This window comes from Centroberyx gerrardi, chromosome 14 (assembly GCF_048128805.1).
Source record: "Centroberyx gerrardi isolate f3 chromosome 14, fCenGer3.hap1.cur.20231027, whole genome shotgun sequence".
Classification (NCBI taxonomy): domain Eukaryota; kingdom Metazoa; phylum Chordata; class Actinopteri; order Beryciformes; family Berycidae; genus Centroberyx; species Centroberyx gerrardi.
The window spans coordinates 10,606,814-10,628,134 of record NC_136010.1 but is presented as its reverse complement, the minus strand read 5'-3'; the positions used below and the strand labels follow the sequence as shown (position 1 = coordinate 10,628,134).

Sequence of the window (21,321 nt, the reverse complement as noted above, 5' to 3'; positions counted from 1 at the left end):
TTTGAAGCTTACAATTTGCAGTTTGCAAGCTCCACCTCTGCTTAGGTTGAACTACGTCATTAGTCCAGACAGTAGTGAAATGTGTCATCACTGACTGATCAAGCCCTTTGCTCCTGATACAGATATGAGAGAACAGAGACATCACCTGACTGCTAGGGCAAACTGCATGTAGGTGTAATCCACAACTGTTTTTAAATTATTACTGTGCTATCTCATTGTATCGTGTATACACTTTTATATGTAATCAATAGAAGAGACTAATAGTTGATTTTTTTTCATACATTTTCACACATTATGATAAAGAAAAATAAAAGATGTGTTATTGTGAAGAGGGGGCGCTGTGTCCTGGTATGTGTGACGCAGGCAGAGGGGGAGTAAAGCAAAGCTAGGAACAAGAAGACGAGAGTCGGGGAAGGATATCAGTTAACTGTGCTTATCTTTATGAGATATGGTAGCAAGTAGAAGTCCAAACAGTAACGTTAGTTTCTTTCAGTTGAGCTAAGAGATCTGTCAGCGCGCTGCTTCATGAAGGCTGGGATCTAAGTTACTGTTGTTAGCATAACGTTAGCTCGTACTGCTAACTCCTTGCCTTCAAACTACTTGTCAACAGTCAATCCTGGACGGGACGTGTGGTGTTTCGCTACTTGTTTTAGCCTGGGCGATTTCCCATACTAGCTTAAACCTTCTGAACCAGCGGCACCATTGAGAGAGGTAAGCTAACTTGGCAAGTCAGCTATTTAAAGGCACAAAGCACACAGAGGAATTTGGGTCAGCCACGCTAACAGTTGAATAGCTAGCTAGTACAACACAGTCAACGTTCAAGGTTAGTAGCTAACTTAGCTAACGCTCTCAGTTAGCTCTGTCGTTGTTTCCACTCAAACTAAGAAGTTTGATGGTATGTCTGTGTAACTTAGCCGTCCTTTCATCCCACACTTCCCTGTACCCAGTTACAGTCAGTGCCAAGCCCTTACACAGTGACTCATAGCTAAAATGCACAGCAGCAGATATTCAGAGAACCAGTGTGACAGGTTGCCTGCAAGTCTGAACACTCCTAATCTCTTTTTCTGAAACTTTTTTAGTTAAAACGTAATCATCACAGGACATTCCCTACTGAACAAAGTTTTGATACAGTTTCGTTTTGGGCTGCCATGTGATAGTTTAATTCATTCAGAATGCATTACCAATTCAGTTGTAATCAGATGGCACTGTATGTGCCTGCATAGCTACTATACATCTGCTGGTAAGCCTATTATCAAGGACATGCCCTTGTGCTCAACCACCACCAATATGAATGGACTTAGGACAGTGCACTTAAACAAACTAGTAATCACACTTCTATTCACAATTATATCTGATATAACCCATGACACTGTGATTGTCCTCACCATTTGCCTCTTTTTACCACTGTGCTTACATCAGAAACTGGCATTTCAGGCCAACTTTTTTTGCCTCTGTTAGTACATGTTTTGACAAGTGTTGCACACTATTTGGCTATTGACTGGACACTGGAATTGAGGAGAGCATTTGGTCTATTTACCACTCGCTCATCATAGTAGTGAAGTGGATGGTATGTGGACTTTTGGGGGCATGGCTTTAGAGCAAACTTGTCAGGTCATGTTTTGAATAGCAATGATTTACGGTTATTTGTCACTCTGGGTCTAACCCACATGCTGTTAACTTCATATTTTTTATTTTGATTTTCCCATGTCTAAGTAGGGGAGCTATGACGGCAACGTGACAGGAGGGGAGCCGCTGTGTCAGCTTGAACAGAAACCATGGATGAGTTTCAGCAACCTGCTACAGAGCAGAATGACAGGGTGAATGGCTACTGTGAGCCGAATTCCCCCCAGGACACAGCTGACGTCAGGTGGACGGTACTAGAGGGAGAGTCTGCCGCTTCAGACTGTGGGGGGACAAACGTGGTGGAACTGACAGAGTTGAGAGCCAGGGAAGGTGACGAGGAGAAGGAGAAGGAGAAGGATGGCTCACCTGCTGCTAAAAGTCTGAATGGGGACCAGGAGAAAGGAGAGAAAGAGAGTCTGGGTCAGGACGGGAACAATCACAGCAGTGCAGCTTCCAACTGCACAGGTAAGACGACACCAAGACTTAAGTCACAATGAAATGAAATTATTTTTTCGCCTTGGTAGCTAATTCTCCATATGCTAATGTATCTATTTAACAATAAATACATTTTTTTTCTCATACTTTTATTTCAAAATATTTTTAGTATTTACTTCATAGCACATTTTTAGTATTTACTTTTTAGTATTTATTTACTAACCCTTTCAAAGTGACACAAGTGGCAACATGGTACAGCAGTGCATTTTGTTTCAAGATTATACACAAAGTACTGAATCACTTTCCATGTTTGTCATGGTCCAACCTGCCCACTAATGAACAGTCCCTTTTCATGTCCCCATGTCCACCCCAACCTCCTGTTTCAACAGGAAATCCAAATTACAGAAGCAAGACACCATCTAAGTAGTGTCTTGTTTTCTGTGTTGGTAGAAAAGCTACTACTGAGCCAATCTCCTAATAGAAGAGCCTCAGGAACTAATAATGATGTTATAATAATGTTGTTTCATATCTTTATCCAGACCTGTCCCATACCTCGTCTCCCTCGCTGTCAGAGCAGCTGCGTCTTGGCCGAGAAGACAGCACCGCGCCCGGGATCAGCGTGGAGTGTAAGATCTGTGGGGACAAGGCCTCCGGCTTCCACTACGGCGTTCATGCCTGTGAGGGTTGCAAGGTAAGGGAGTTTGTGGATCACGGCACAGTAGCTGGCCTTAAGATAAGAAAGGATGATAATGGCTGCTTTGTGCTGTCTGACTTCTGCTGAGCCGTTTGTATCGTTTGTGACCCAGGGCTTTTTCCGGCGAACCATCCGGATGAAACTGGAGTATGAGCGCTGTGAGCGCGCCTGCAAGATTCAGAAGAAGAATCGCAATAAGTGCCAATACTGTCGCTTCCAGAAGTGCCTCTCTTTAGGAATGTCCCACGATGGTGAGGGGGAAAAAAAATATTGAAGCCCATGAACTGGATGAAATTGGTCATTTTATTTAATATAATTCAGATGCAAGCTAAGTCTGTTTACAATGTCCAAGACTTGAATGATAAGGTAATGTGTTGACAAAGTGATTTAGTCCTGGAACGTCCACTAATGCTTAGACCAACGTGTGTTTGCCCAGCAATCAGATACGGACGTATGCCGGAGGCAGAGAGGAAGAAGCTGGTGGCCGGCCTGCTGGCAGAGGAACTGAACCCCAGAAACCCTGCGGGCTCAGACCTGAAGAGCCTGGCCAAGCAAGTCAACACTGCCTACCTGAAGAACCTCAGCATGACCAAGAAGAAGGCCCGCAGCATCCTGACAGGCAAGACCAGCAGCTCCTCGGTACGCCCCAGTTTTAGAACAACTCATCTGACCTGGCCAGCCTGGGTTTTACAGATATGTAGATTCATGAATCTCTGGAATCAGCTCAACAATTGTTAGTAGCTGAAAAACACACTTTCTACCTTTTGTGCTCAGATTGTATTTCTTTACCAACACTTCTCTTTCATACATGATCATCCTAGGGAATATTATGTTACATCTATTGTCAGGGCACTGTGGCTCTGACCCTTGCACTCCTTACAATTGGTTCTTGAAATTCTGGTGGTAAATAGATAAATGATCATTGAGTAAGTGATCAAATAATGCGAGAGAACCAGAAAGTGCCCAGTTTTCATAAATTGTGTCCTTGTGTATCATGCTAATCCACAGATGGCCTTAACTTGCAAAAATGTCTTATCAGCTCTATTCTAGTTCTGAGGCTTTGAAGTTACAGATGGCCATTGAAGAGAAATTGTTCTCCTTTTTAGCCGTTTGTGATCTACGATGTGGACACACTCTGGAAGGCAGAAAGCGGTTTAGTGTGGAGCCAGTTACTTCCAGGTGCGCCCCTGACCAAGGAGATCGGGGTCCACGTGTTTTACCGCTGTCAGTGCACCACGGTGGAGACGGTGCGAGAGCTGACTGAGTTTGCCAAGAGCATTCCAGGGTTTGTGGACCTCTTCCTTAATGACCAGGTAAGGCATGGTCTTTTCCCATCTGAACATGATCTTCAATGTGTTATACAGTAAGGTGATTTGTATGTGATTTGTATGTGCAAAAGCCCATTTTTTTCAAGGTTGACTAGTGGTGGGTTGTCGACTAGAAGGCCTTCAGAAAGGCCTAGATTTTAATTAGGCTGTACTGTGGATAGGCTTACGAATAAATTTCTTGGCCATCTTAATAATGACAAAACATGAACTGTACCTTTTTTGATTTTGCTTGTGATAAAGGACTATATAAATAAACTAGACTAGACTTTGAAGCAGAATGCTTATCAAATTCTTCTTAAATTAAGAAAAGGTGCAAAGAGAATTGTAAAAGATCTTTCTGGTGTATTTCTTCCTTTGTGCTCATGTTGAACACGGACCTGCAGCCTTGGTTTGATTTACAATTTCTGCATAATTACATATTTTAGATGATTGATGAAACTTTAATAGGAAATATTTAAGACAGCTTCCCACAAACTTTATTAAATTTTGTAGGATTAGGCAACTTTGGCGTCATCACAAAAAAGGTAAATAGGCTATAGCATGCAGTGCCGCATGCTGCTGTGCGTGGGTTCAAAATATAGGTCTAGGCTTTATTGGCTTATATCGAATTAGAAGACATGAAAACAATAGCAACATAGTGTAAAATATACTTTGACATACTTTGGTAATCAAAATAAACCATAGGTCCAGGTCAAGAATGCGGGGAAAAAATGACTATTCTGGCCCATCCCTAGTTTGTATGTTGCTGTATAAGAAGTTGATAAAGTACAATGAATGTCTATTTGCTTTCTGTAGGTGACGTTGCTGAAGTACGGGGTGCATGAGGCTATTTTTGCCATGCTCCCCTCTCTCATGAACAAAGATGGACTGTTGGTGGCCAACGGTAAAGGCTTTGTGACCAGGGAGTTCCTGCGGAGCTTGAGGAGCCCGTTCAATGAGATCATGGAGCCCAAGTTTGAGTTTGCTGTCAAGTTCAACGCTCTGGAGCTGGATGACAGCGACCTGGCCCTGTTTGTTGCTGCCATCATTCTCTGTGGAGGTGAGACAGAGGGGTTTTTCTTGAAGTACGAAGACTTATTTACTTGACATTGACTATGTTTACATGAATAGCAATAATCTGACTATTGGGCTTATTCTAAATAAGACAATATTCCGATTAAGCTGTCTACATGGGTTGCTTATAGAACTATTCCATTCCATTCATATTCTGTTTACATGCTGCAGAACAAAGTCCGATTAATAGGACAAAGGAGAAGTCACTGGGGCACACGGACAGTTAAAGCCTTTATTGAAGGTTCAAATAGACTTGCAAATACAATCATGAGCATGGTGACAGTTTCAGCCTCTCCCCAAAAATGTTGGGACTTATTTTTTCTGGTGTCAGTCATCCTTTTCCTCTGTAAACAAGTTCACAACCACTGGAAAGTAGAATGTGCATCGTCAAGCAGTTGGAAAAGCTGCAAATACTCCGATAGAGTCATAGTTCAATTAAGGTGTATATACGTCTAAAATGCCCTTCAATAATGCGACTAAAACCATAATACTCCACATGTCTAAATGTGATTACGCTTACTCTGACTATGACCTTATTTTGGGTTAAGGTAATCAGAAAATGCTGTTTACGTAGCAATTTCTTATTCAGACGATTGTCTTAATCAAGTTAATATGGGATTATTGCATGTAAACATAGTTATTGTTAAGTTTACTTTAAATTGTGACACTGACACTAAGGTGTGCCCTGTTGCCTCGTTTCTCCAGATCGTCCCGGGCTGATAAACGTGAAGCAGGTAGAGCAGAGTCAGGACAGCATCCTCCAGGCCCTGGACCAGCACCTCCAAACCAACCACTCCGACTCTCTCTACCTCTTCCCCAAGCTGCTGCAGAAGATGGCCGACCTCCGGCAGCTGGTTACCGAGAACGTTCAGCTGGTCCAGAAGATCAAAAAGACCGAGTCGGAGACCTCGCTCCACCCTCTGCTACAGGAGATCTACAAAGACATGTATTAGTGTTCTCCGGCGGCACAATACGGTTACAGACTGAAATAATGTTTATCTTCAAACACTGCATCGTATGCAAAGCGCTGCTCCACGCACGGGCATGGATTTTAACGTGTGCTGCTGAGGCAAAAAGTTACATGGTAGGGCTAACACAAACAGCAAAAACCTTTCAGTGTCAGAATTACTTTCAGCACAATAATGTGTGTGTGATTTGCATCTGGAATCATGTGTTGCAAGTCCTAGTTTCTCACAACGGTCACTTAATAGATAGAATATGCTTTTTACCGAGGCTCTGAGGTGTTTCCCTTGGTGCTTCTCTTTCATCCTAATAGCAAAACTGACTCCAGAGCAGTGTCTAGAGAGCTTCACCCCACTCACTTTGGCTGCTGTAACGGGAAGACATTTCATTGTTCCTATACATATGGCATAGGTCAACCGGAGAGGAGCTGTCAGTTTGTACTGTATGAGAATTTTTTATGATGCCAAGTAGTGCGGTTGTTGTTCTCAGGCTTTGGGTGAAGCTAGAAATGCACAGTTGATTTTTTGTTTACATCATAATCATTCACCTCTGTAGGATCACTATTGTTGGCGTTTGGTTTGCGGTAGAACACAAACTGGGCTGGCTCCAGCAGTGGATTGCTCTCAGTGCATTCTGCATCTGTGCAATACCATTTCTCTTTTTGTCAATAAACGGGGAGAATAGTTTCCTGACCCAAGTCATGCAGGTTATTTGTTTTAAAGCCATCCACCCACGTGTAAACTGTAATAAATGGACTATGCTGCACAGATTTAGTTTTGGAAGCTAATGACACTATAAAGGCATGATTCACTGAGTTAGAAGGGACGGCGTTTAGTTTTTGTTTTTTTAGTTAAGCAAATAATTATGAACTTGTCATTGTCATCTTAGTTTCTTCTCTGTAATTGCTACTAATCATTTGTAATGATTGAATTTGTCATATTTTTAAGGGTAAAACATGAATTACCAACTTGTTTTTATGTATTAAGTATACATGTTCCTTCATACTGCATGTCTGTATTGAGTGTAGGTTTGTACCAAATCTCTCATCAAGTATAGCAACCAACTTTTTACCTGATGAGGAATTTGGACGACAGGCTAAGAGCAGTGAACCATGATGTCATTCTTGGGGAAACTGATGATGATTATAGATCGACATCTAGATTCTGTAACTTCTCAAGTCTTCTCTGCATCCACCCAGAGTGTGTAGAGTGTGTTTCAATTATTTTCAGTTAGGAGAGCCACATAATAGCCTTACATTATCCAGAATTCAACAGCAAATGTTTCCCACTTTTTTATTTCCATGTACCACCGGACCTATTTTTTCTGTACTGGATGGACTACCAGTATATCAGTTGGTTCAAACAAAGTCCACCTTCAAAAGTCAAAATGGAAAGCTTCCTCTTGTGTTCTATTTTTTTCTTGATCCCAATCTACCTCTACATGTTGTATGTTCCCTGATTCTGTGACAATGTGCTACTGTCTGACCTAATTAATGACATTTTTGCCTTAGTTACTGCTATTGGTACACATTGCAAATTTAATATTACTGGTTGATGTGCAATGTGCCAAGCAGAAGGCGTGGATGCAACGAAAAAGGACAGTAAATATTGATGTTAACTACCTCTATGCCTGTGTAAGTGATCAATTGACACGAGTCATCATAACTTTAAAGGATTTTGTCCTGAACCTCATGTAACTTATTTCCACAGTATTCACTTAAGTTCCAACACACTCATAAACTTTACCAGAACTATTAACATTGATCCCACACCCCCTTCTTTTTAAATATCAGATGTATAATGTAACTCTGTCGCTTTCTCTCTTACACACATCATGTTTTGCAGTTTTCATCACATCTTCACGTGCCAAAGCACACTCTTGATTTCGGTGATCATCCACTTTAAAGTTTAGAGTTTGGACAAGTGGAATTATGATACTAAGGAAAATGGAGGTTTGGGAGGCCTTACCATTAAACTGTCACGTTTCTATTGGTTCATTGCCAAGTTAATTGGTGAAAGGGACCGCCTGTCAACTATTTAGGTGATGGAGTGGACGGTCCTCGGCAGCATGCTCAAAAAACAGGGAGGATGGACTCAGGAGTAGAGCAGTACTCATCTGTTCGCACTGGAATTATTTGTAGGTAAGCGTCAATTGGATGTTGTTTACGGCAATAAAGTGGACACATCAAAAACGTAAAAAGTAGGGCTAGTTCTGCCGCAATGTAGCCGGGTGGAAGGCTACATTGAAGGAGTATTAAAGTAAAACAGCCAGGTATTTCATCGCTGTACCTATGGCTGCACCACGCTGTTTAGTATGGCACAGCTGCTCAGAGCAGCACGAGGCGTGACTGTTTTTAATGCTGCCTTTAAGTGCTCTTGTAGTCTTGTAATTTTCCACATTCGGGGCGCGGAGTTTATAAACATCACTTGTCTCACATTCAGGAGCTTTTGGTCGGAAGTAAGAGTGGACCATGTAACAAAAGTAGGGTTTTTTAGTGGGTGGTTGATTTTAGCAAACGACCGATGAGTAAAAAAAAAAGTGTAGTGGTCGTGTAATTTACTAATTGGTTAATATTTTTGCCAACAATTATAGTACAGGTAACTGTTAACGTCTGTTATTGACCGGCTTTCCATGCCACCTAAATATCACATCCAACATGCAACACCATTATCAGAAAATTCGCATTTCCCAGTCGTATTTACCAATTTGTTCGGTCGTACATGCGAGCTCAACGGTCACTTACATTATTTCCGACAGCACGTAAACACAACTATTTACAAGGAGGAAACTTGTGACGTTGCCACTTAAAAGTTGTTAGTCGATGACTTGTTGAGCAACTGTCGCTCACATCACCTGTCTGGGAAAACTTTCAGCCCTCTCTAGCTAGAGATGGATCAGTCTCGATCTCGAAATCCTCATGCTGTCAAAAATGCCATTTGCAGGTATAGTGTTTCCTTGGATAACAGTTTGTTTGGCTAGCTGACGTTACGAATTTGCCATGGCAGTTTGTAAACGGTTGGGTCAGTTGCCTACAGCTTTGGATAACGGATCAAACGGTTAACTTTTGCTTGTTTTAGTAAGATAACTTGCGAAAGTCTCGGTAAACAAAATACATTTCCCCCCTCCGTTCACTTAGCGTCTCAAATATTTTTGCTCTGTCTACTAACTGTTTTGATTGCCTTCCGTTTGTTTATGAGGAAGCCCTGCCTACTTCTTTTTCTTTTTTTTTTTTTCTTCAGAAACGTTAATCCAGTCTTACTTTTACAGGCAATTCATAAATGGCTCTTGCAGATTTGGTACTAGGTGTCTTTATCTACATGAATGGCCAGTTGTACCATCAGCCCAAATATGCAGGTACTTCCAGAAAGGTGGATGCTGGTATGGTGAACGCTGCAGGTGAGTGATCCACCTGTGTAAATCAAAGACCAGACTACATGCACATACATTTCCTGTGTACAAACTAGACATTTTCTTTCTCTCCCCCCCCCCCCTAGATATCTCCATGTCCGTCAGCCTGATGGTGCTGCAGCTGTTGAAGCTAGAAGGGGTTCGGTGCCTCACGTCTATTCTTCTTGTGTCGGCAATGGACTGCCTAACCGAAGAGGGTCTGAGCCTGCTCTCCCAACCAGCCGAGACCGCAGGGGGTCCGAGTCTGTGTTTAATGCATCTCACCTGCAGCACACCTTCGGGCACCTGACCTCGGATATTTCTGAGGAGGAAGGGTCACATGGTCATCTACTTGAACAGGGTACTCGCTGGTTCTACATTTATGACGCAGACTTTCTTCAGAATTGGCCTTGCTGATGTGTTTTTTGTTTTTCTCCCTGGCAGATACTAACTCCAATCTAACAGCTTCCCAGGAATCACTCCAGACTTCAGAAATGGCTGAAGCAGGTGTATCTAATGGCAGAAATGGGCAGGTTTGCTGTGCATCCAACTTGGCTACCCTTCATTCATTTTGACTGTTAATTCTACAGAGTATAGTGGTTAACAAGTTTTTCTGTGTGCCAAGGAGACTTCATCCAGAGAGACTACAGAGGATGGTGGCGCTGCCGCTGCCCCCGCTGACCAGGAGGAAACGGAGGCCTTCGTCCAGAGTAAAGATGTGACCTGCGGCATCTGCATGGACAAGGTTTATGAGAAGCTGAATTCAGACGAGCGGCGCTTTGGTATCTTGCCCAAGTGCAATCACTCCTTCTGCTTAAAATGCATTATTACCTGGAGGAAAACTAAAGACTTGAGGGAGGATGTAACAAAGTAGGTTTCAGAAGTATTTGTCTGATAAATTTAAGCTGTATCCGTGACTATACACCTTAAGGATTTGACTTGACATATCATTGTTTTTCTCAGGAGTTGCCCACAATGCCGAGTGAAGTCTGCCTTTTATGTCCCTTACAATTACTGGGTTGAAGGACCAGCAAAGGAAACTCTCATTGCTGCCTTCAAAGAGAAATGCAGGTAGGACTCTGTCAGCTCTAGTGTTTACAGCCGCACTCATCACTACAGTAGCATTTACTTGCGGTTGAGACCTAATGGCCTGACAACTTCAACCCATCCTTCCTGTCTACATGGTGCAGTGCACTTGGTTACAATGGACTTGTTTCAGATTTCTTTTTTTTGCCTGCATAGACTTAATGCCTAAACTTATGTGCTCCATGCATAGCTTTGCCTGTTTCACATTATATAACATTGAATCACATCAAATTTAAGGCCCACACAGAATTCTTATAATTGGTTTTGGGGAAGTGTATAAACATGGCACCCAGACACCCCCCACTTTTTCTGTTGCTCATCTCTTTGCTGATTCCAGTAAAAGAAGATGCAGTTACTTTATGCGGTACGGACGCTGCCCCTTCAAATCGGAGTGCATTTATCGGCACGATCCAGCCCGACGTCGCAGCTCATCACACTCGGTAAATCAAACCCCGATGTCGTCTAATTTGAGGTGTGCTCTTTACTTTTCTCACTGCTCCTGTATCTGAGAAAATGCATTTCGATGATGAGTGTTTTGCTGACACTCCCTCTCTCTTTCTCTCAGCAGTATCTCGCAGAGGATGTAGAAGACTTGGACATCCTACAGCTGTTTCACTTGGTCAAAGCCATGACCCTTCTCGCCGACTTGGATGACGACGATAGTGACAGCGAACTCCCTTTTTACATTTATTTTTAAGCGAAGAGTGATTTCTGAGCTTTGTCACCCTTTCCTCCGTGCTGAAACGCACTGAGCAGGGCCTTGATCATTGGCCCCAGAAAACTACATGGCTATTCGTTGACTCTTCTGCCCTACTTCTTTCAGTCTTAAAATCCTTTGAGCAGTCATGCACTCATTCAAGCACCAGATAAAAAGCTTGCTAGCTTATGTATATTTCTATGCCTGAGGAGCTGGTATTTACCTGGGGCTTTCTGGTTAAACAGAGTTTTTTTCCCCCCTCTCTTTTGGCCATGATGGTTCATGCATGTTGCAGATTGTTAATCTTAGTGGCCCCCATAGTTTTGCTATTGTTGGATTAATCTGGCTGACTCTACAAAGTCTGTCCTGCCAGTTTGCACTATTTTGATGTTTTAAAAGTGTATGTGGATGGCATTTTTAATTCTCCAGATAAAAAGTGTATTGTACCCCATCTTCCTAATGTCATTACTTTAGATGCTTACTTCAGTTGATACTCTCTCCTAGTTTTGGCATGATTAACATAAAATGTCAAGATTTTATTCTTTTATAACAAGAAGTTGTATTCATACACAAAGAAAATAAACATTGTTTCACACTTTGTCTCATTGAAAGGGGTTGTCTTGCTCTTCATTGACTTTTACAGCTACAAATTGGTACTTAAGACGCTTTTGAAGGCTAGAATGTGGGATTTGGTATCTGTGCTACCACTAGGCGGCGATGTGAAGAACTACCAATAAGTTCACGAAGAAGAAAATGTAAACAAAACTGGCGGGCTTGGGAGCAGCGTGACTAGAAAAAGATGAAACTGGGTCTGACCCTGACGTCGGGCTCGGAGACTCCCGTGTTGTAACTGGACCCCGGACTCCAGCATGTTCCTGAACCTGGACTCCATGTTTCTGAGCCGGTTTGACGGGCAGACCAAGCTGCTGGTTCGGTCTCTGCTGTCCGGAGCCTCCGGTTCCCGCAGAGCTCTGTCCGTCTTCCAGCGGCAGCAGCGGTCCGACCCTCGGCTGTCACTGCACAGCTTCATGCTAACTCTCTGCCAGGAGGAGCTCTGCCCAGAGACCGAGACCCAGCCGCTGACAGTGTAAATAAACCGTGTATACATCACAGCATGATGTTTACATGAAATAACGTGGTTACATTTTGCAGTGTACTTGGTAGTACAAGCCTCTGTACAGCGACAGCACTGATTCTTTGAGGGACAGACCTATATTTCCGTGTTTTCAGCTGGAGTTTGTCTTACATATTGCAGCTTTATGGAAAGCTTTGCTCTCTAAATGTCATTACAGTCTGCTGGCTCTGACCACAGTTAACAATTCCACTGAGCAGTAGACTTCCTTTCAATGTGGCGTGTATGCCAGTGAAATGCAATAGACAAAAAGATGCTTTAGCTCTCACATAGCCCAGGATCTTGTTGTCTATGTATAGCCCAATTTTAGACTAAGCAGTAAATGCATTATTACAAATTTAAACGATACACACACAGCCTTGGATCAAAACGATGCTGAAACGATTAGTTGATATGTCCATCACAGAACATTGATCTGTTGTTTTGATAATGTGACACTCTTTTGTCATTTATCAAGTAAAAATACCAAACATTTGCGGTTACTGCTTCACAAATAAAGATTTGTTTGTTTTTGTCAGTTTCATATCATTATATGAATACTTAAGGGTGTTTTTTAGCTACTGGTCAAAGTAAGCAATTTTAAGACATCATTTTGGACTCTGGTAACTTGTGATGGGGAATTTGTCATTTTTTGACATTTTATAGACTAAATGGTAATCGACAATGAAAATAATTCTTAGCAGCCCTATTATAAATATCCAAAATATGCACCAGAGAAGTCCATATGTACTAAGCTAAGACATGGATGTCTACTAAACTTCCACACAGTGGTGTCCTATTTAAATTAAATTCCACCCCCTTTGCTCTTTCCTCCAGTAAACCCCTGGTGTGCCTGTTTCCAGCATCATTCAAGCAGAACCTGCTGTCCTTCATCCATCTGGTCAGCTCAGCTCTTCCTCGGACCGGCGTGCTTCATCTGCTCGAGTGCCTCGGCCGGGAGCCGTGTCCAAACCCCTGGGTCACCGCTCTGGTTCGACAGCTAGAAAGAGACCTAGGGGCCCCCGGTGAGAAACCCCTGTACTCTCCACTGTGCAGCCAGAGACTGAACACGCTGTCTGAGCGTTTGGTCGGTGCCGGTCGGGCAGGAGGATGGGCCGAGTGCTTCAGCGGCCAAAAAGCAGCATCTGCGTCTCAGGGAGCATCGGGGCTGCTGGGGACACAGAGGAAAAGGAAGAGCAGCTTCGTGGCTCCGGACTCAGATGCTGAGGAAACTGGACAGCAGAGTAAACGGATAAAGGTGGATTCCTCTCCTGTGGAGGGGGTCGGTGAGCGTCCCGCCGCAGAGGAACGGGGTGTGAGAGAGGAGACATCAGGAAGATTAGGTGATGTGCACACAGAGGTGTCTCCTGAAGAGCTGAAGCCAGCGGCAGATGATCTGTGTGATGCTCTGTCTGAACACATGAAGGTAAAGAGAATCAAATCAATTTTTTTTGTCTACAGTACATCCCGAAATTCCCAATTTTACCAACCAAGAATAGGATTTCCAAATGATGGTTGTTTACCGTCTAACGTGGCTGATAGACAAACTTAACAGCAAATGGCGAGTGGCTGGTGGTATTTGACCTGATTTTCTTTAACTGATGTTATATTGGTCTTCAATCTTAAATAACAAAGGATCATATATTTTGTTATTTCAGGTCTCTATTCCACAAATCAAAGAGTTGCTGGAAAGTCAGACAGAGGTAAGACCAAACATTTTTTTTTTCTTCTTGGCAGCACAGTTGGCACCGACCGGAACTGACACTGGTTCTACTTGAATCTATTGTTGTTTGTTTTCAGTGGGACCAGAGCGCCACAGATGTGTTCAAAGTGCTGAATGACTGTGACCCTGCCCAAGTAAGTTCTTGAATTATATAGCTGATTTTTGGGGGGTTTTTCTATTATTATATAAAGAACACAGTATTATGGCCATCGGTACCAACATCTGTCTACTGTCTGAAAACATTAATTGGAGCAGTGTACATCAGAATAAAAAAGGTAAGAAAGATGGTTAACTACCTCCCTGGTCAGCACACTGGCTTAGCATCATATTACGTTTCCCATAAAGCAGAGCTAGGTGTGCTTTACAGCTGCTTATAGGCAGATAGCTTGGCTTAACTACACATTGTCTAAATTCACTCTCTGACCTAATGTGATGGAACTGATCTCAGTCTTTGACTCTCCTGTTCAGGTGGAGGTGTTGTGCAGCATGCTGAGTTTGCCCGACATCCCAGAACAGACTTTGCCTAAACTGTGCAGCAGTCTTCTGGCTCTCTCCCCCGACCTGAGCTACAGCGCAGCAGCCACACTCATCAAGAGCCTCCTGCTGGGAAAGGTACCTCACAGAATACTTAAAAGGACGCAAAATGTATCACTGTGTTCGATACTGACGAGGCTTCATACTGCTGTACACGCAGGTCCGGTCCCTCTCTGAACCGGCCTCCAGGTGCCTCGTCACAGCGGTGACATCACTCTGCAGCCGCTATCCCAGACCGACCTGCCATGCTTTAATCGGACCTGTCCTAGAGGAGAAAAACATAGGTGAGAGAAAGCCTGAGCTATGATTGGGTGCAACTATTAATTAACCAACCTTCTGAGCTGGCAGGGATTCAGTGCCTTGTTCAAGGATACTTAAAGGAATAGTTCACCCAAAAAGGACTTTTTTTTTTAGTTTGCTAGCGCACCTCTATATCAGCCTTCTCCAAAACAGCAAAAGTGGCCGGGAACTGGTTCTTTATTGTTCCAACAAGGGCAAACAAAGACCATAAAATTACTTCAATCAATTTGTGCAGCATAATCTAAGTGTTCTGAAGCCAAACGATTGCACTGTTTGAAGTAATTTTATGCTTTATCCTGAAGAAGGCATTATGTGCCGAAACGTCGATTAAATTAAAACTTTCGCATCGGAGTTACGAGTGTGCGGCTTCTCCCTTCTTTTGATGTTTAGAACCTGCAAGCCAGCACCTCAACTACATAGGTCTGTGTTTTTTCTTCTCTTCCTTACTGAAGTAATTTCATGGTAATATTTTGCCCTTTTTGGGAACTCTAAAGAACCAGTTAACATTGATTTCTGCTGTCTTGGAGAAGGGTGACATGGAGCTTCACCAGTGTTTTGACTGACATGAGGGTGAGTAGATAATGACCAAATTTTCATTTTTGGGTGAACTGTTCCTTTGAATAGGGCGGATGCTTGGTGTCATGGAAGGTTGAACCTGGGTCTTTGTTCTGTCAAATCACTGCTCCACCCTGATGAGCGATGATCTTCCATTTTAAACTCTACTGTTTTCTGTTCAGGGAATCCACAAGCTGAGTTGCTGAACAGACTGATAGGAGACTGTCTGGAGCCTCACTACAGACTGCTGGTGCTTCAGTGAGTAAATTAATTCACTATAACTGCTGTTTAAAGTCTAAGGAAGCACAAATGGTGATGAATTGTTATGGTATGTTGTTGATGCAATCATGTTTTTCCACACAGAATGACATTCAGAATTGTGTGGAGTGAGGCAGTGCTCTCCATTATCCACAGCCTGCTGGACTCCAAGGTAAGACAAATGTATAAATTCAGTCAAAATTAGTCTATATTGTCATTTAAAATTAAGTTTCTCCATTTATTTGTTGTCCATGTTTGGTTGTTTCTTTTCAGCCTGAGTTGAATGAAGAACTCTTCACACACTTCACTGAACATCTTGTCAGCCAGGCTCCGCAATTCACAAAATCCATGAAGTTTGCAAAAATGATGCTAACAGTCCTCACCAAATATAACAGTCATGTAAGTTTTTGATTTGTATCGAGTACAATTGCTGAACAGTGGGTGAAAGATTATTTTTGAAATCATTATTCTGCATATATATTAATCTATTTTTCCAGGTGACCGCTGCACACAAGCACTCCCTGTCCGGCTGCTTGGCTTTAAATGAGACTTTCCTCAAGAAATCCCTTCAAGCCGCTTTGAAAAGAATCACACACACATGAAGTTTCATCGGACCTAGAGCACTTTAATAAACTTTTGAAATAATAAATGCTTGTGTCTACCTTTTGGTCATTTCTAAACTTTAATTTAGGGGAAAGAATCTCTTGAAAAAGTACATCGTGTCACTCTCTTCACACTGAATGATATCCCCTCTCTACTCACTGTAAAAAAAGAAATTCCCCTCTATCTCTCTCCTTAGCTCTAATTCTAATTTTCATTGCTCTTACTTGGCCATTCCATAGTCACATGAATCACCCTGATCTTTGCATTCCTTACTTTTGGTTACTTGAAAATTTGTTATTGTGGGAATTTAAGCTTATTCTACTGCTACACTCTCTGTAAGTTGCTCTGGATAAAAGCATCTGCCTAAAATATAAACGTAAGGAATTATCATATCCTAGTGCGATGATGCAGGATGGGTTCTGGCTTATATTCCTTTGCAAGTGTTAACGTGTGTTATTTGTGTATATTTCTTTTAGAAACACTGATTTGGTTACATTGCTCTGTTCCTTTCTTTGAACTTGAAATGTAGTTTTTTTTTTAATCCTTTGTTAGATAGTTGTTGAGGTCATACAAGAACAAAAACAAAGACAACAATCAAAACAAACAACAAAAAAAGCAACACAAACATATTGCCAGAGGGAGTTGTTTCAGTGGAAGGAAGTTAGTTAGATGTCATGTTTACTCTTCATGCCAGCAATAGTTCCAAATAGATTTCTAAGTCAATTAAAAATGAATGAAAACGAGGTTTTCTGTTCATGAAACATGTTTACTAAATATTAGTAAGTTGGATCTGGATCTGAAAAATAAAACATGATGTCAAAGAGTGAGATGTCAATATGGGAACCCATTTTGTTATCCAGGGATATTTGTTCACTATAAATACAATTACAAATAGGCCTAGGTGTTCAATAGTTTCTGGTTCCATTGTACAAAATCTGCAGTCTGCATTTACATAAGCAATATATTTGGACATGGGATTATTACAAAGATAAAATTGAATACATGTTCTCTTTCAGATTTACACACATATAACTGACATATAACTGCAGAGACAAACTTTCTGTTGATTATCTCTCAAATAAGGTGATTGTTAAATTTCTCATTCAAAATATTTAAGCCATTTATTGTAATATTATCAAAGTCACTGAATGTGACCTGCCCTAAGTTATTCGATGACTAATTTCTTAGTAAATTGATTGTAAGTGTACAAATGGCCATAGTTATCCAATAATTGACTTACAGAATATAATCACTGTACCAATTATGGGAAAATAAATAGTTATTTCTGTGTTTGTCAGTATTGATCCAAATGAAACATGGTGAGGTGAGAAGTTATGTTTGTTTAATTAAGACCAATAAGTAGCTAACGCCTTATTTGGTATCGACTGCAGTAAGAATGCAAGTTTCTTAAATATGAAATTGGGAAGTATATTCCAAAATCCATCTGGATATTTTAAATTCTGGATGAATAAGGAGTAATCTAATAGCCTACATTTTGTCCCACTATCATATCGAAATGCAGTTCTGGCGCACTTTTGATGACGCCATTGCCAGGCAGTCTTTATTTGGCGTAACTTCCTGCCGTACTTCCTTTTTCACCGTAGCGAGACGAGAGGGACGAGCAGGAAAAATGAGGTTAGGGAGACCTTGGCCAATAAATATGCTTTAAAAAACAGTTCTACACATTTACACGGGGATTATTTCACTTAAAGAAGTTGTAGTTGCTTGTTATTGTCTGTCGTAGTTTCATTATACGACCCCAGTTTTCAGAATTAGCTGTTAACGTTACATATGCGACCGGTTCAGCGCCGGTCTCGAATACAACGTTACTTTTCTGAGATATAATCCGATATCATCGACCGTTTAAAAACACTTTTTACGTAACAGTCCAATATCAGAAGTAGTTATCAACTATTTAAGTTAACGTTAGGTTCAATCTTTTTGGTCTCTTTTGCGATTTGACAGTTATTCCCCATCACAGAGCAACATGCACAGATGAACAGGATTTATACATGAATTTCCTTCATTAAAGGTGTAATTTTTTTTTCCTATTGTCATTTTATTTTACAGTAAAGTCTCGAGGGATACGTTGTACGAAGCTGTGAAGGAGGTCCAGCAAAACTCCCTGGCCAAGCCTAGGAAGTAAGCTAATATCACTACTTTCCCCAAATCTATAACCGTTTCCCCATCATCATAAATTGTTGGACATGACGCCTAACTGCTGTGTCTTCTCAGGTTTGTGGAGACGGTGGAGCTGCAGATCAGCTTGAAGAACTACGATCCCCAGAAGGACAAGCGTTTCTCTGGCACTGTCAGGTTCGGCCTTTTACTGTCTCACCCAACCTTTTCCCTGTGTGTTTCCAGCCCTGTCTGATTATGATAATATGAAGTTATGAAATGGCAAGTAGCCTCATATAGACAGAACAGAAACGAGTCCCAGACAGGCCAGGAGCAGACATGGAGAAGTACTCTGGGTAGTCTGACCGAGCCGACTCTTTTTGGGAAGGCGAAGCAGACGGACCCCTACCCTGGGTCTTAAAACATGAGGGAAGGCTAACGGTGGCTGAGCTGCAAAGCTCACGCCACCAAGCCGACCAATTTAAACTTAATGAGGTCGACTGGAAATCGTCCATGTTGGCGGTGTGGGTAAGGCCTTTTTTATGTTACAGTAAAATCAGGGGTTGAAGCGGACCTTTCGGCAGCACCGCTAACCGCTGTGTTTTTTCTTGTGCAGGCTGAAGACTCTTCCCAGGCCCAAGTTCTCCGTGTGCGTCCTGGGAGACCAGCAGCACTGTGACGAGGCCAAAGCTGCAGAGCTTCCCCACATGGACATCGAGGCTCTGAAGAAGCTCAACAAGAACAAGAAGCTGGTCAAGAAGCTCGGTAGGAACTTGATTTGTATTGTGACTTGTAAACGGGTGGAAAAAGTACCAGAATGTCCTATTCTAATGTTCTAAGTAGAAGTGCTGTTACTTTGTTGGAATTTGAGAAGTAAACGTACCCGTGTAAAATATGCTTGTGGTTGATTTAAGTAAAAGTCACTTACTTTTTACAAAAGACAACATTGTTAGATGTGATGTTTTCCATGCATTTCTAAAATGATGAGAGGACAGAGTTCAAACTAGATTCTTTAAATTGGGAAAAACATAACAAAATACAGTATAACCAGATTACTTTACACACTGTGAATGGCTCCACATTTGGCCGGTTTATGACCGGCCAGTTTCTAATGCAATGCTTGCAGAGCTTGCAAAATTTATACTCTGTAATGGATGTGATTCAAATGTAGCAAAATGCAATACTTTTATTTACAGATTTCAAAAAATACACGGTACAATTTCACAAAAAAAGCTATTCAGTAAGAGTAATTGTAATTGGTTACTTCCACCCTTTCTTATAAGACACCTAATTACAGCAAACAGATTATCAGAGATGTGATGTGCTGCACATTGTTTATAGGGCCTTAATGTTTATCTTGTGTTATTCTGTCCTGTAGCCAAGAAGTACGATGCCTTCCTGGCCTCCGAGTCTCTGATCAAGCAGATCCCTCGTATCCTCGGCCCCGGGCTCAACAAGGCCGGCAAGTTCCCCTCCCTGCTCACCCACAACGAGAACCTGAACACCAAGGTGGACGAGGTCAAATCCACCATCAAATTCCAGATGAAGAAGGTACGCTCAGCAATACTTGCATTTGGGGGGGGGGCATGTTACTAATTGATACAGCTGGCCACATGAGATTTGTTTGCTTTTCTCTTGTTTTTTTATTATTATAAAATCTGTACGATAGGGTTTTTCCGGCTGCCGGTCAGACTAAGTAATTTTAAGACATCACTTTGGGCTCTGGTAACTTGTGATGGGCATTTGTCATTATTTTTGACGTTTTTGTATACTAAATGGTTAATCGGAATAATGAAAACAACCGTTAGTTGCAGCCCCACACTGAACTATATGTTGACCTTGTTCCCTGTGTTGTAGGTGCTTTGTCTGGCCGTGGCTGTGGGACACGTGAAGATGACGGAGGACGAGCTGGTGTACAACATCCACCTTGCTGTGAACTTCCTGGTGTCTTTGCTGAAGAAGAATTGGCAGAATGTGCGCGCCCTCTACATCAAGAGCACCATGGGAAAACCCCAGCGCCTCTACTAAATTGCACAGCTTTTCTACAAATAAAAATGTGGATATACTCCAATATTGACTGTTTGGTTTTTGTTTTCCCTGTTAAGTTTCTTTACATGCATAGTTTGAAACCTTAGCTTTCATAGTTATGAAAACTTCACATTTCGATTCATGGTTAATGTTTATTGAGCATCCAAATTCAGTACTGAAGGCCAATGGTGCGTTCATGTGCCATGGGAGGTATCGGAAAAATTAATTTCCTACTTTGAAATTTAACGAGCACCCTCCAAAGTCAGAAACTGAGAAAAGTTTGCTGCCTGAGTTTCTGATGCAATGGTGACCTTAACCTTAACAAGGTGAAAAATAGTTTTGTGTCAGTCCACAGTAAGAAAACGCATAAGATGCTCCTTTATTACAAGTTTGTGGTTGGCCAGACTAACCCAACATTTGTGTGAATGAAGTTCGTCAAATTTGCTTCAGCTGCAGCACGTCTGTTTACTGTATGTCTTCCGGGTTTGATTTTCTGACAAAATGGCACATGAATGCAACGCTGTTTAGCAGCTGACTTGGAAGTCCTGGGTACCGGACTTTCCCACCAGCACGTCAACACACAAACTGACTCAGTGACACAGCCTTGACCCTGGCCTATTTCCTACGGACAAGATGTCATGCTCTGGCGTTTTGAAATCCAAACAGTTGACCTTCTGTCTGAGTTTGAATTCCTTTAACTAGTCCATTTTTTACTCTTGAATCAATTAAATGGCATGGATCCAGAATATAACCATTTGAAATGTCTGAGTTCTCTTAAATGAAGCTTTAAAGCACTCATTCACCAACTAACTTAAACATGAGACA

The 21,321-nt window shown here is 41.9% G+C and overlaps 4 protein-coding genes across 7 annotated transcripts; all 4 read left to right on the top strand.

Annotated features, from left to right (window-relative positions):
* The first annotated feature begins 379 nt into the window (after positions 1–379).
* Positions 380–6,788, top strand: ppardb (peroxisome proliferator-activated receptor delta b). Its single transcript, XM_071919905.2, has 8 exons — positions 380–711; positions 1,717–2,088; positions 2,598–2,749; positions 2,865–3,003; positions 3,189–3,391; positions 3,859–4,065; positions 4,876–5,119; positions 5,839–6,788. Exons 2-8 carry the CDS (start codon positions 1,776–1,778, stop codon positions 6,084–6,086), a joined length of 1,506 nt encoding a protein of 501 aa, XP_071776006.2. The 5' UTR covers positions 380–711; positions 1,717–1,775; the 3' UTR covers positions 6,087–6,788.
* Positions 6,789–8,887: 2,099 nt separating this feature from the next.
* Positions 8,888–11,849, top strand: mkrn4 (makorin, ring finger protein, 4). Of its 3 annotated transcripts, none has more exons than XM_071919909.2 (8): positions 8,888–9,038; positions 9,364–9,492; positions 9,591–9,844; positions 9,928–10,016; positions 10,112–10,353; positions 10,447–10,554; positions 10,907–11,009; positions 11,135–11,849. In XM_071919909.2, exons 1-8 carry the CDS (start codon positions 8,986–8,988, stop codon positions 11,264–11,266), a joined length of 1,110 nt encoding a protein of 369 aa, XP_071776010.1. In that variant the 5' UTR covers positions 8,888–8,985; the 3' UTR covers positions 11,267–11,849. The 3 variants fall into 3 exon arrangements, with proteins under 3 accessions (XP_071776010.1, XP_071776009.1, XP_071776008.1); XM_071919908.2 differs by having other exon boundaries at positions 10,109–10,353; positions 11,138–11,849; XM_071919907.2 differs by having other exon boundaries at positions 10,109–10,353.
* Positions 11,850–12,067: 218 nt separating this feature from the next.
* fance (FA complementation group E) lies at positions 12,068–16,370 on the top strand. Its single transcript, XM_071919913.2, has 10 exons — positions 12,068–12,353; positions 13,215–13,803; positions 14,036–14,080; positions 14,178–14,234; positions 14,569–14,712; positions 14,795–14,918; positions 15,672–15,747; positions 15,853–15,919; positions 16,021–16,146; positions 16,245–16,370. The coding sequence occupies exons 1-10, from the start codon at positions 12,136–12,138 to the stop codon at positions 16,347–16,349; spliced, it is 1,551 nt and encodes a 516-aa protein (XP_071776014.2). The 5' UTR covers positions 12,068–12,135; the 3' UTR covers positions 16,350–16,370.
* Positions 16,371–17,919: 1,549 nt separating this feature from the next.
* Positions 17,920–20,539, top strand: rpl10a (ribosomal protein L10a). Of its 2 annotated transcripts, XM_071919873.2 has the most exons (6): positions 17,920–17,985; positions 18,421–18,492; positions 18,586–18,666; positions 19,085–19,233; positions 19,847–20,019; positions 20,326–20,539. In XM_071919873.2, exons 1-6 carry the CDS (start codon positions 17,981–17,983, stop codon positions 20,494–20,496), a joined length of 651 nt encoding a protein of 216 aa, XP_071775974.1. In that variant the 5' UTR covers positions 17,920–17,980; the 3' UTR covers positions 20,497–20,539. The 2 variants fall into 2 exon arrangements, with proteins under 2 accessions (XP_071775974.1, XP_078144388.1); XM_078288262.1 differs by lacking the exons at positions 17,920–17,985; positions 18,421–18,492; positions 18,586–18,666 and adding an exon at positions 18,769–18,996.
* The last annotated feature ends 782 nt before the right edge of the window (positions 20,540–21,321 follow it).

Excerpts from the sequence above, each read along its gene's own strand:
- fance (XM_071919913.2), top strand. The coding sequence starts at position 12,136 with ATGTTCCTGAACCTGGACTCCATGTTTCTGAGCCGGTTTGACGGGCAG. Across the intron at positions 15,920-16,020 it reads ACAGCCTGCTGGACTCCAAG|CCTGAGTTGAATGAAGAACT; the intron begins GTAAGACAAATG and ends GTTTCTTTTCAG. Across the intron at positions 16,147-16,244 it reads TCACCAAATATAACAGTCAT|GTGACCGCTGCACACAAGCA; the intron begins GTAAGTTTTTGA and ends CTATTTTTCCAG.
- ppardb (XM_071919905.2), top strand. The coding sequence starts at position 1,776 with ATGGATGAGTTTCAGCAACCTGCTACAGAGCAGAATGACAGGGTGAAT. Across the intron at positions 3,004-3,188 it reads TTTAGGAATGTCCCACGATG|CAATCAGATACGGACGTATG; the intron begins GTGAGGGGGAAA and ends GTGTTTGCCCAG. Across the intron at positions 5,120-5,838 it reads TGCCATCATTCTCTGTGGAG|ATCGTCCCGGGCTGATAAAC; the intron begins GTGAGACAGAGG and ends TCGTTTCTCCAG.
- mkrn4 (XM_071919907.2), top strand. The coding sequence starts at position 8,986 with ATGGATCAGTCTCGATCTCGAAATCCTCATGCTGTCAAAAATGCCATT. Across the intron at positions 9,493-9,590 it reads TGGTATGGTGAACGCTGCAG|ATATCTCCATGTCCGTCAGC; the intron begins GTGAGTGATCCA and ends CCCCCCCCCTAG. Across the intron at positions 10,354-10,446 it reads TTGAGGGAGGATGTAACAAA|GAGTTGCCCACAATGCCGAG; the intron begins GTAGGTTTCAGA and ends TGTTTTTCTCAG.
- rpl10a (XM_071919873.2), top strand. Across the intron at positions 19,234-19,846 it reads GAAGCTGGTCAAGAAGCTCG|CCAAGAAGTACGATGCCTTC; the intron begins GTAGGAACTTGA and ends TCTGTCCTGTAG. Across the intron at positions 20,020-20,325 it reads TCAAATTCCAGATGAAGAAG|GTGCTTTGTCTGGCCGTGGC; the intron begins GTACGCTCAGCA and ends CCTGTGTTGTAG.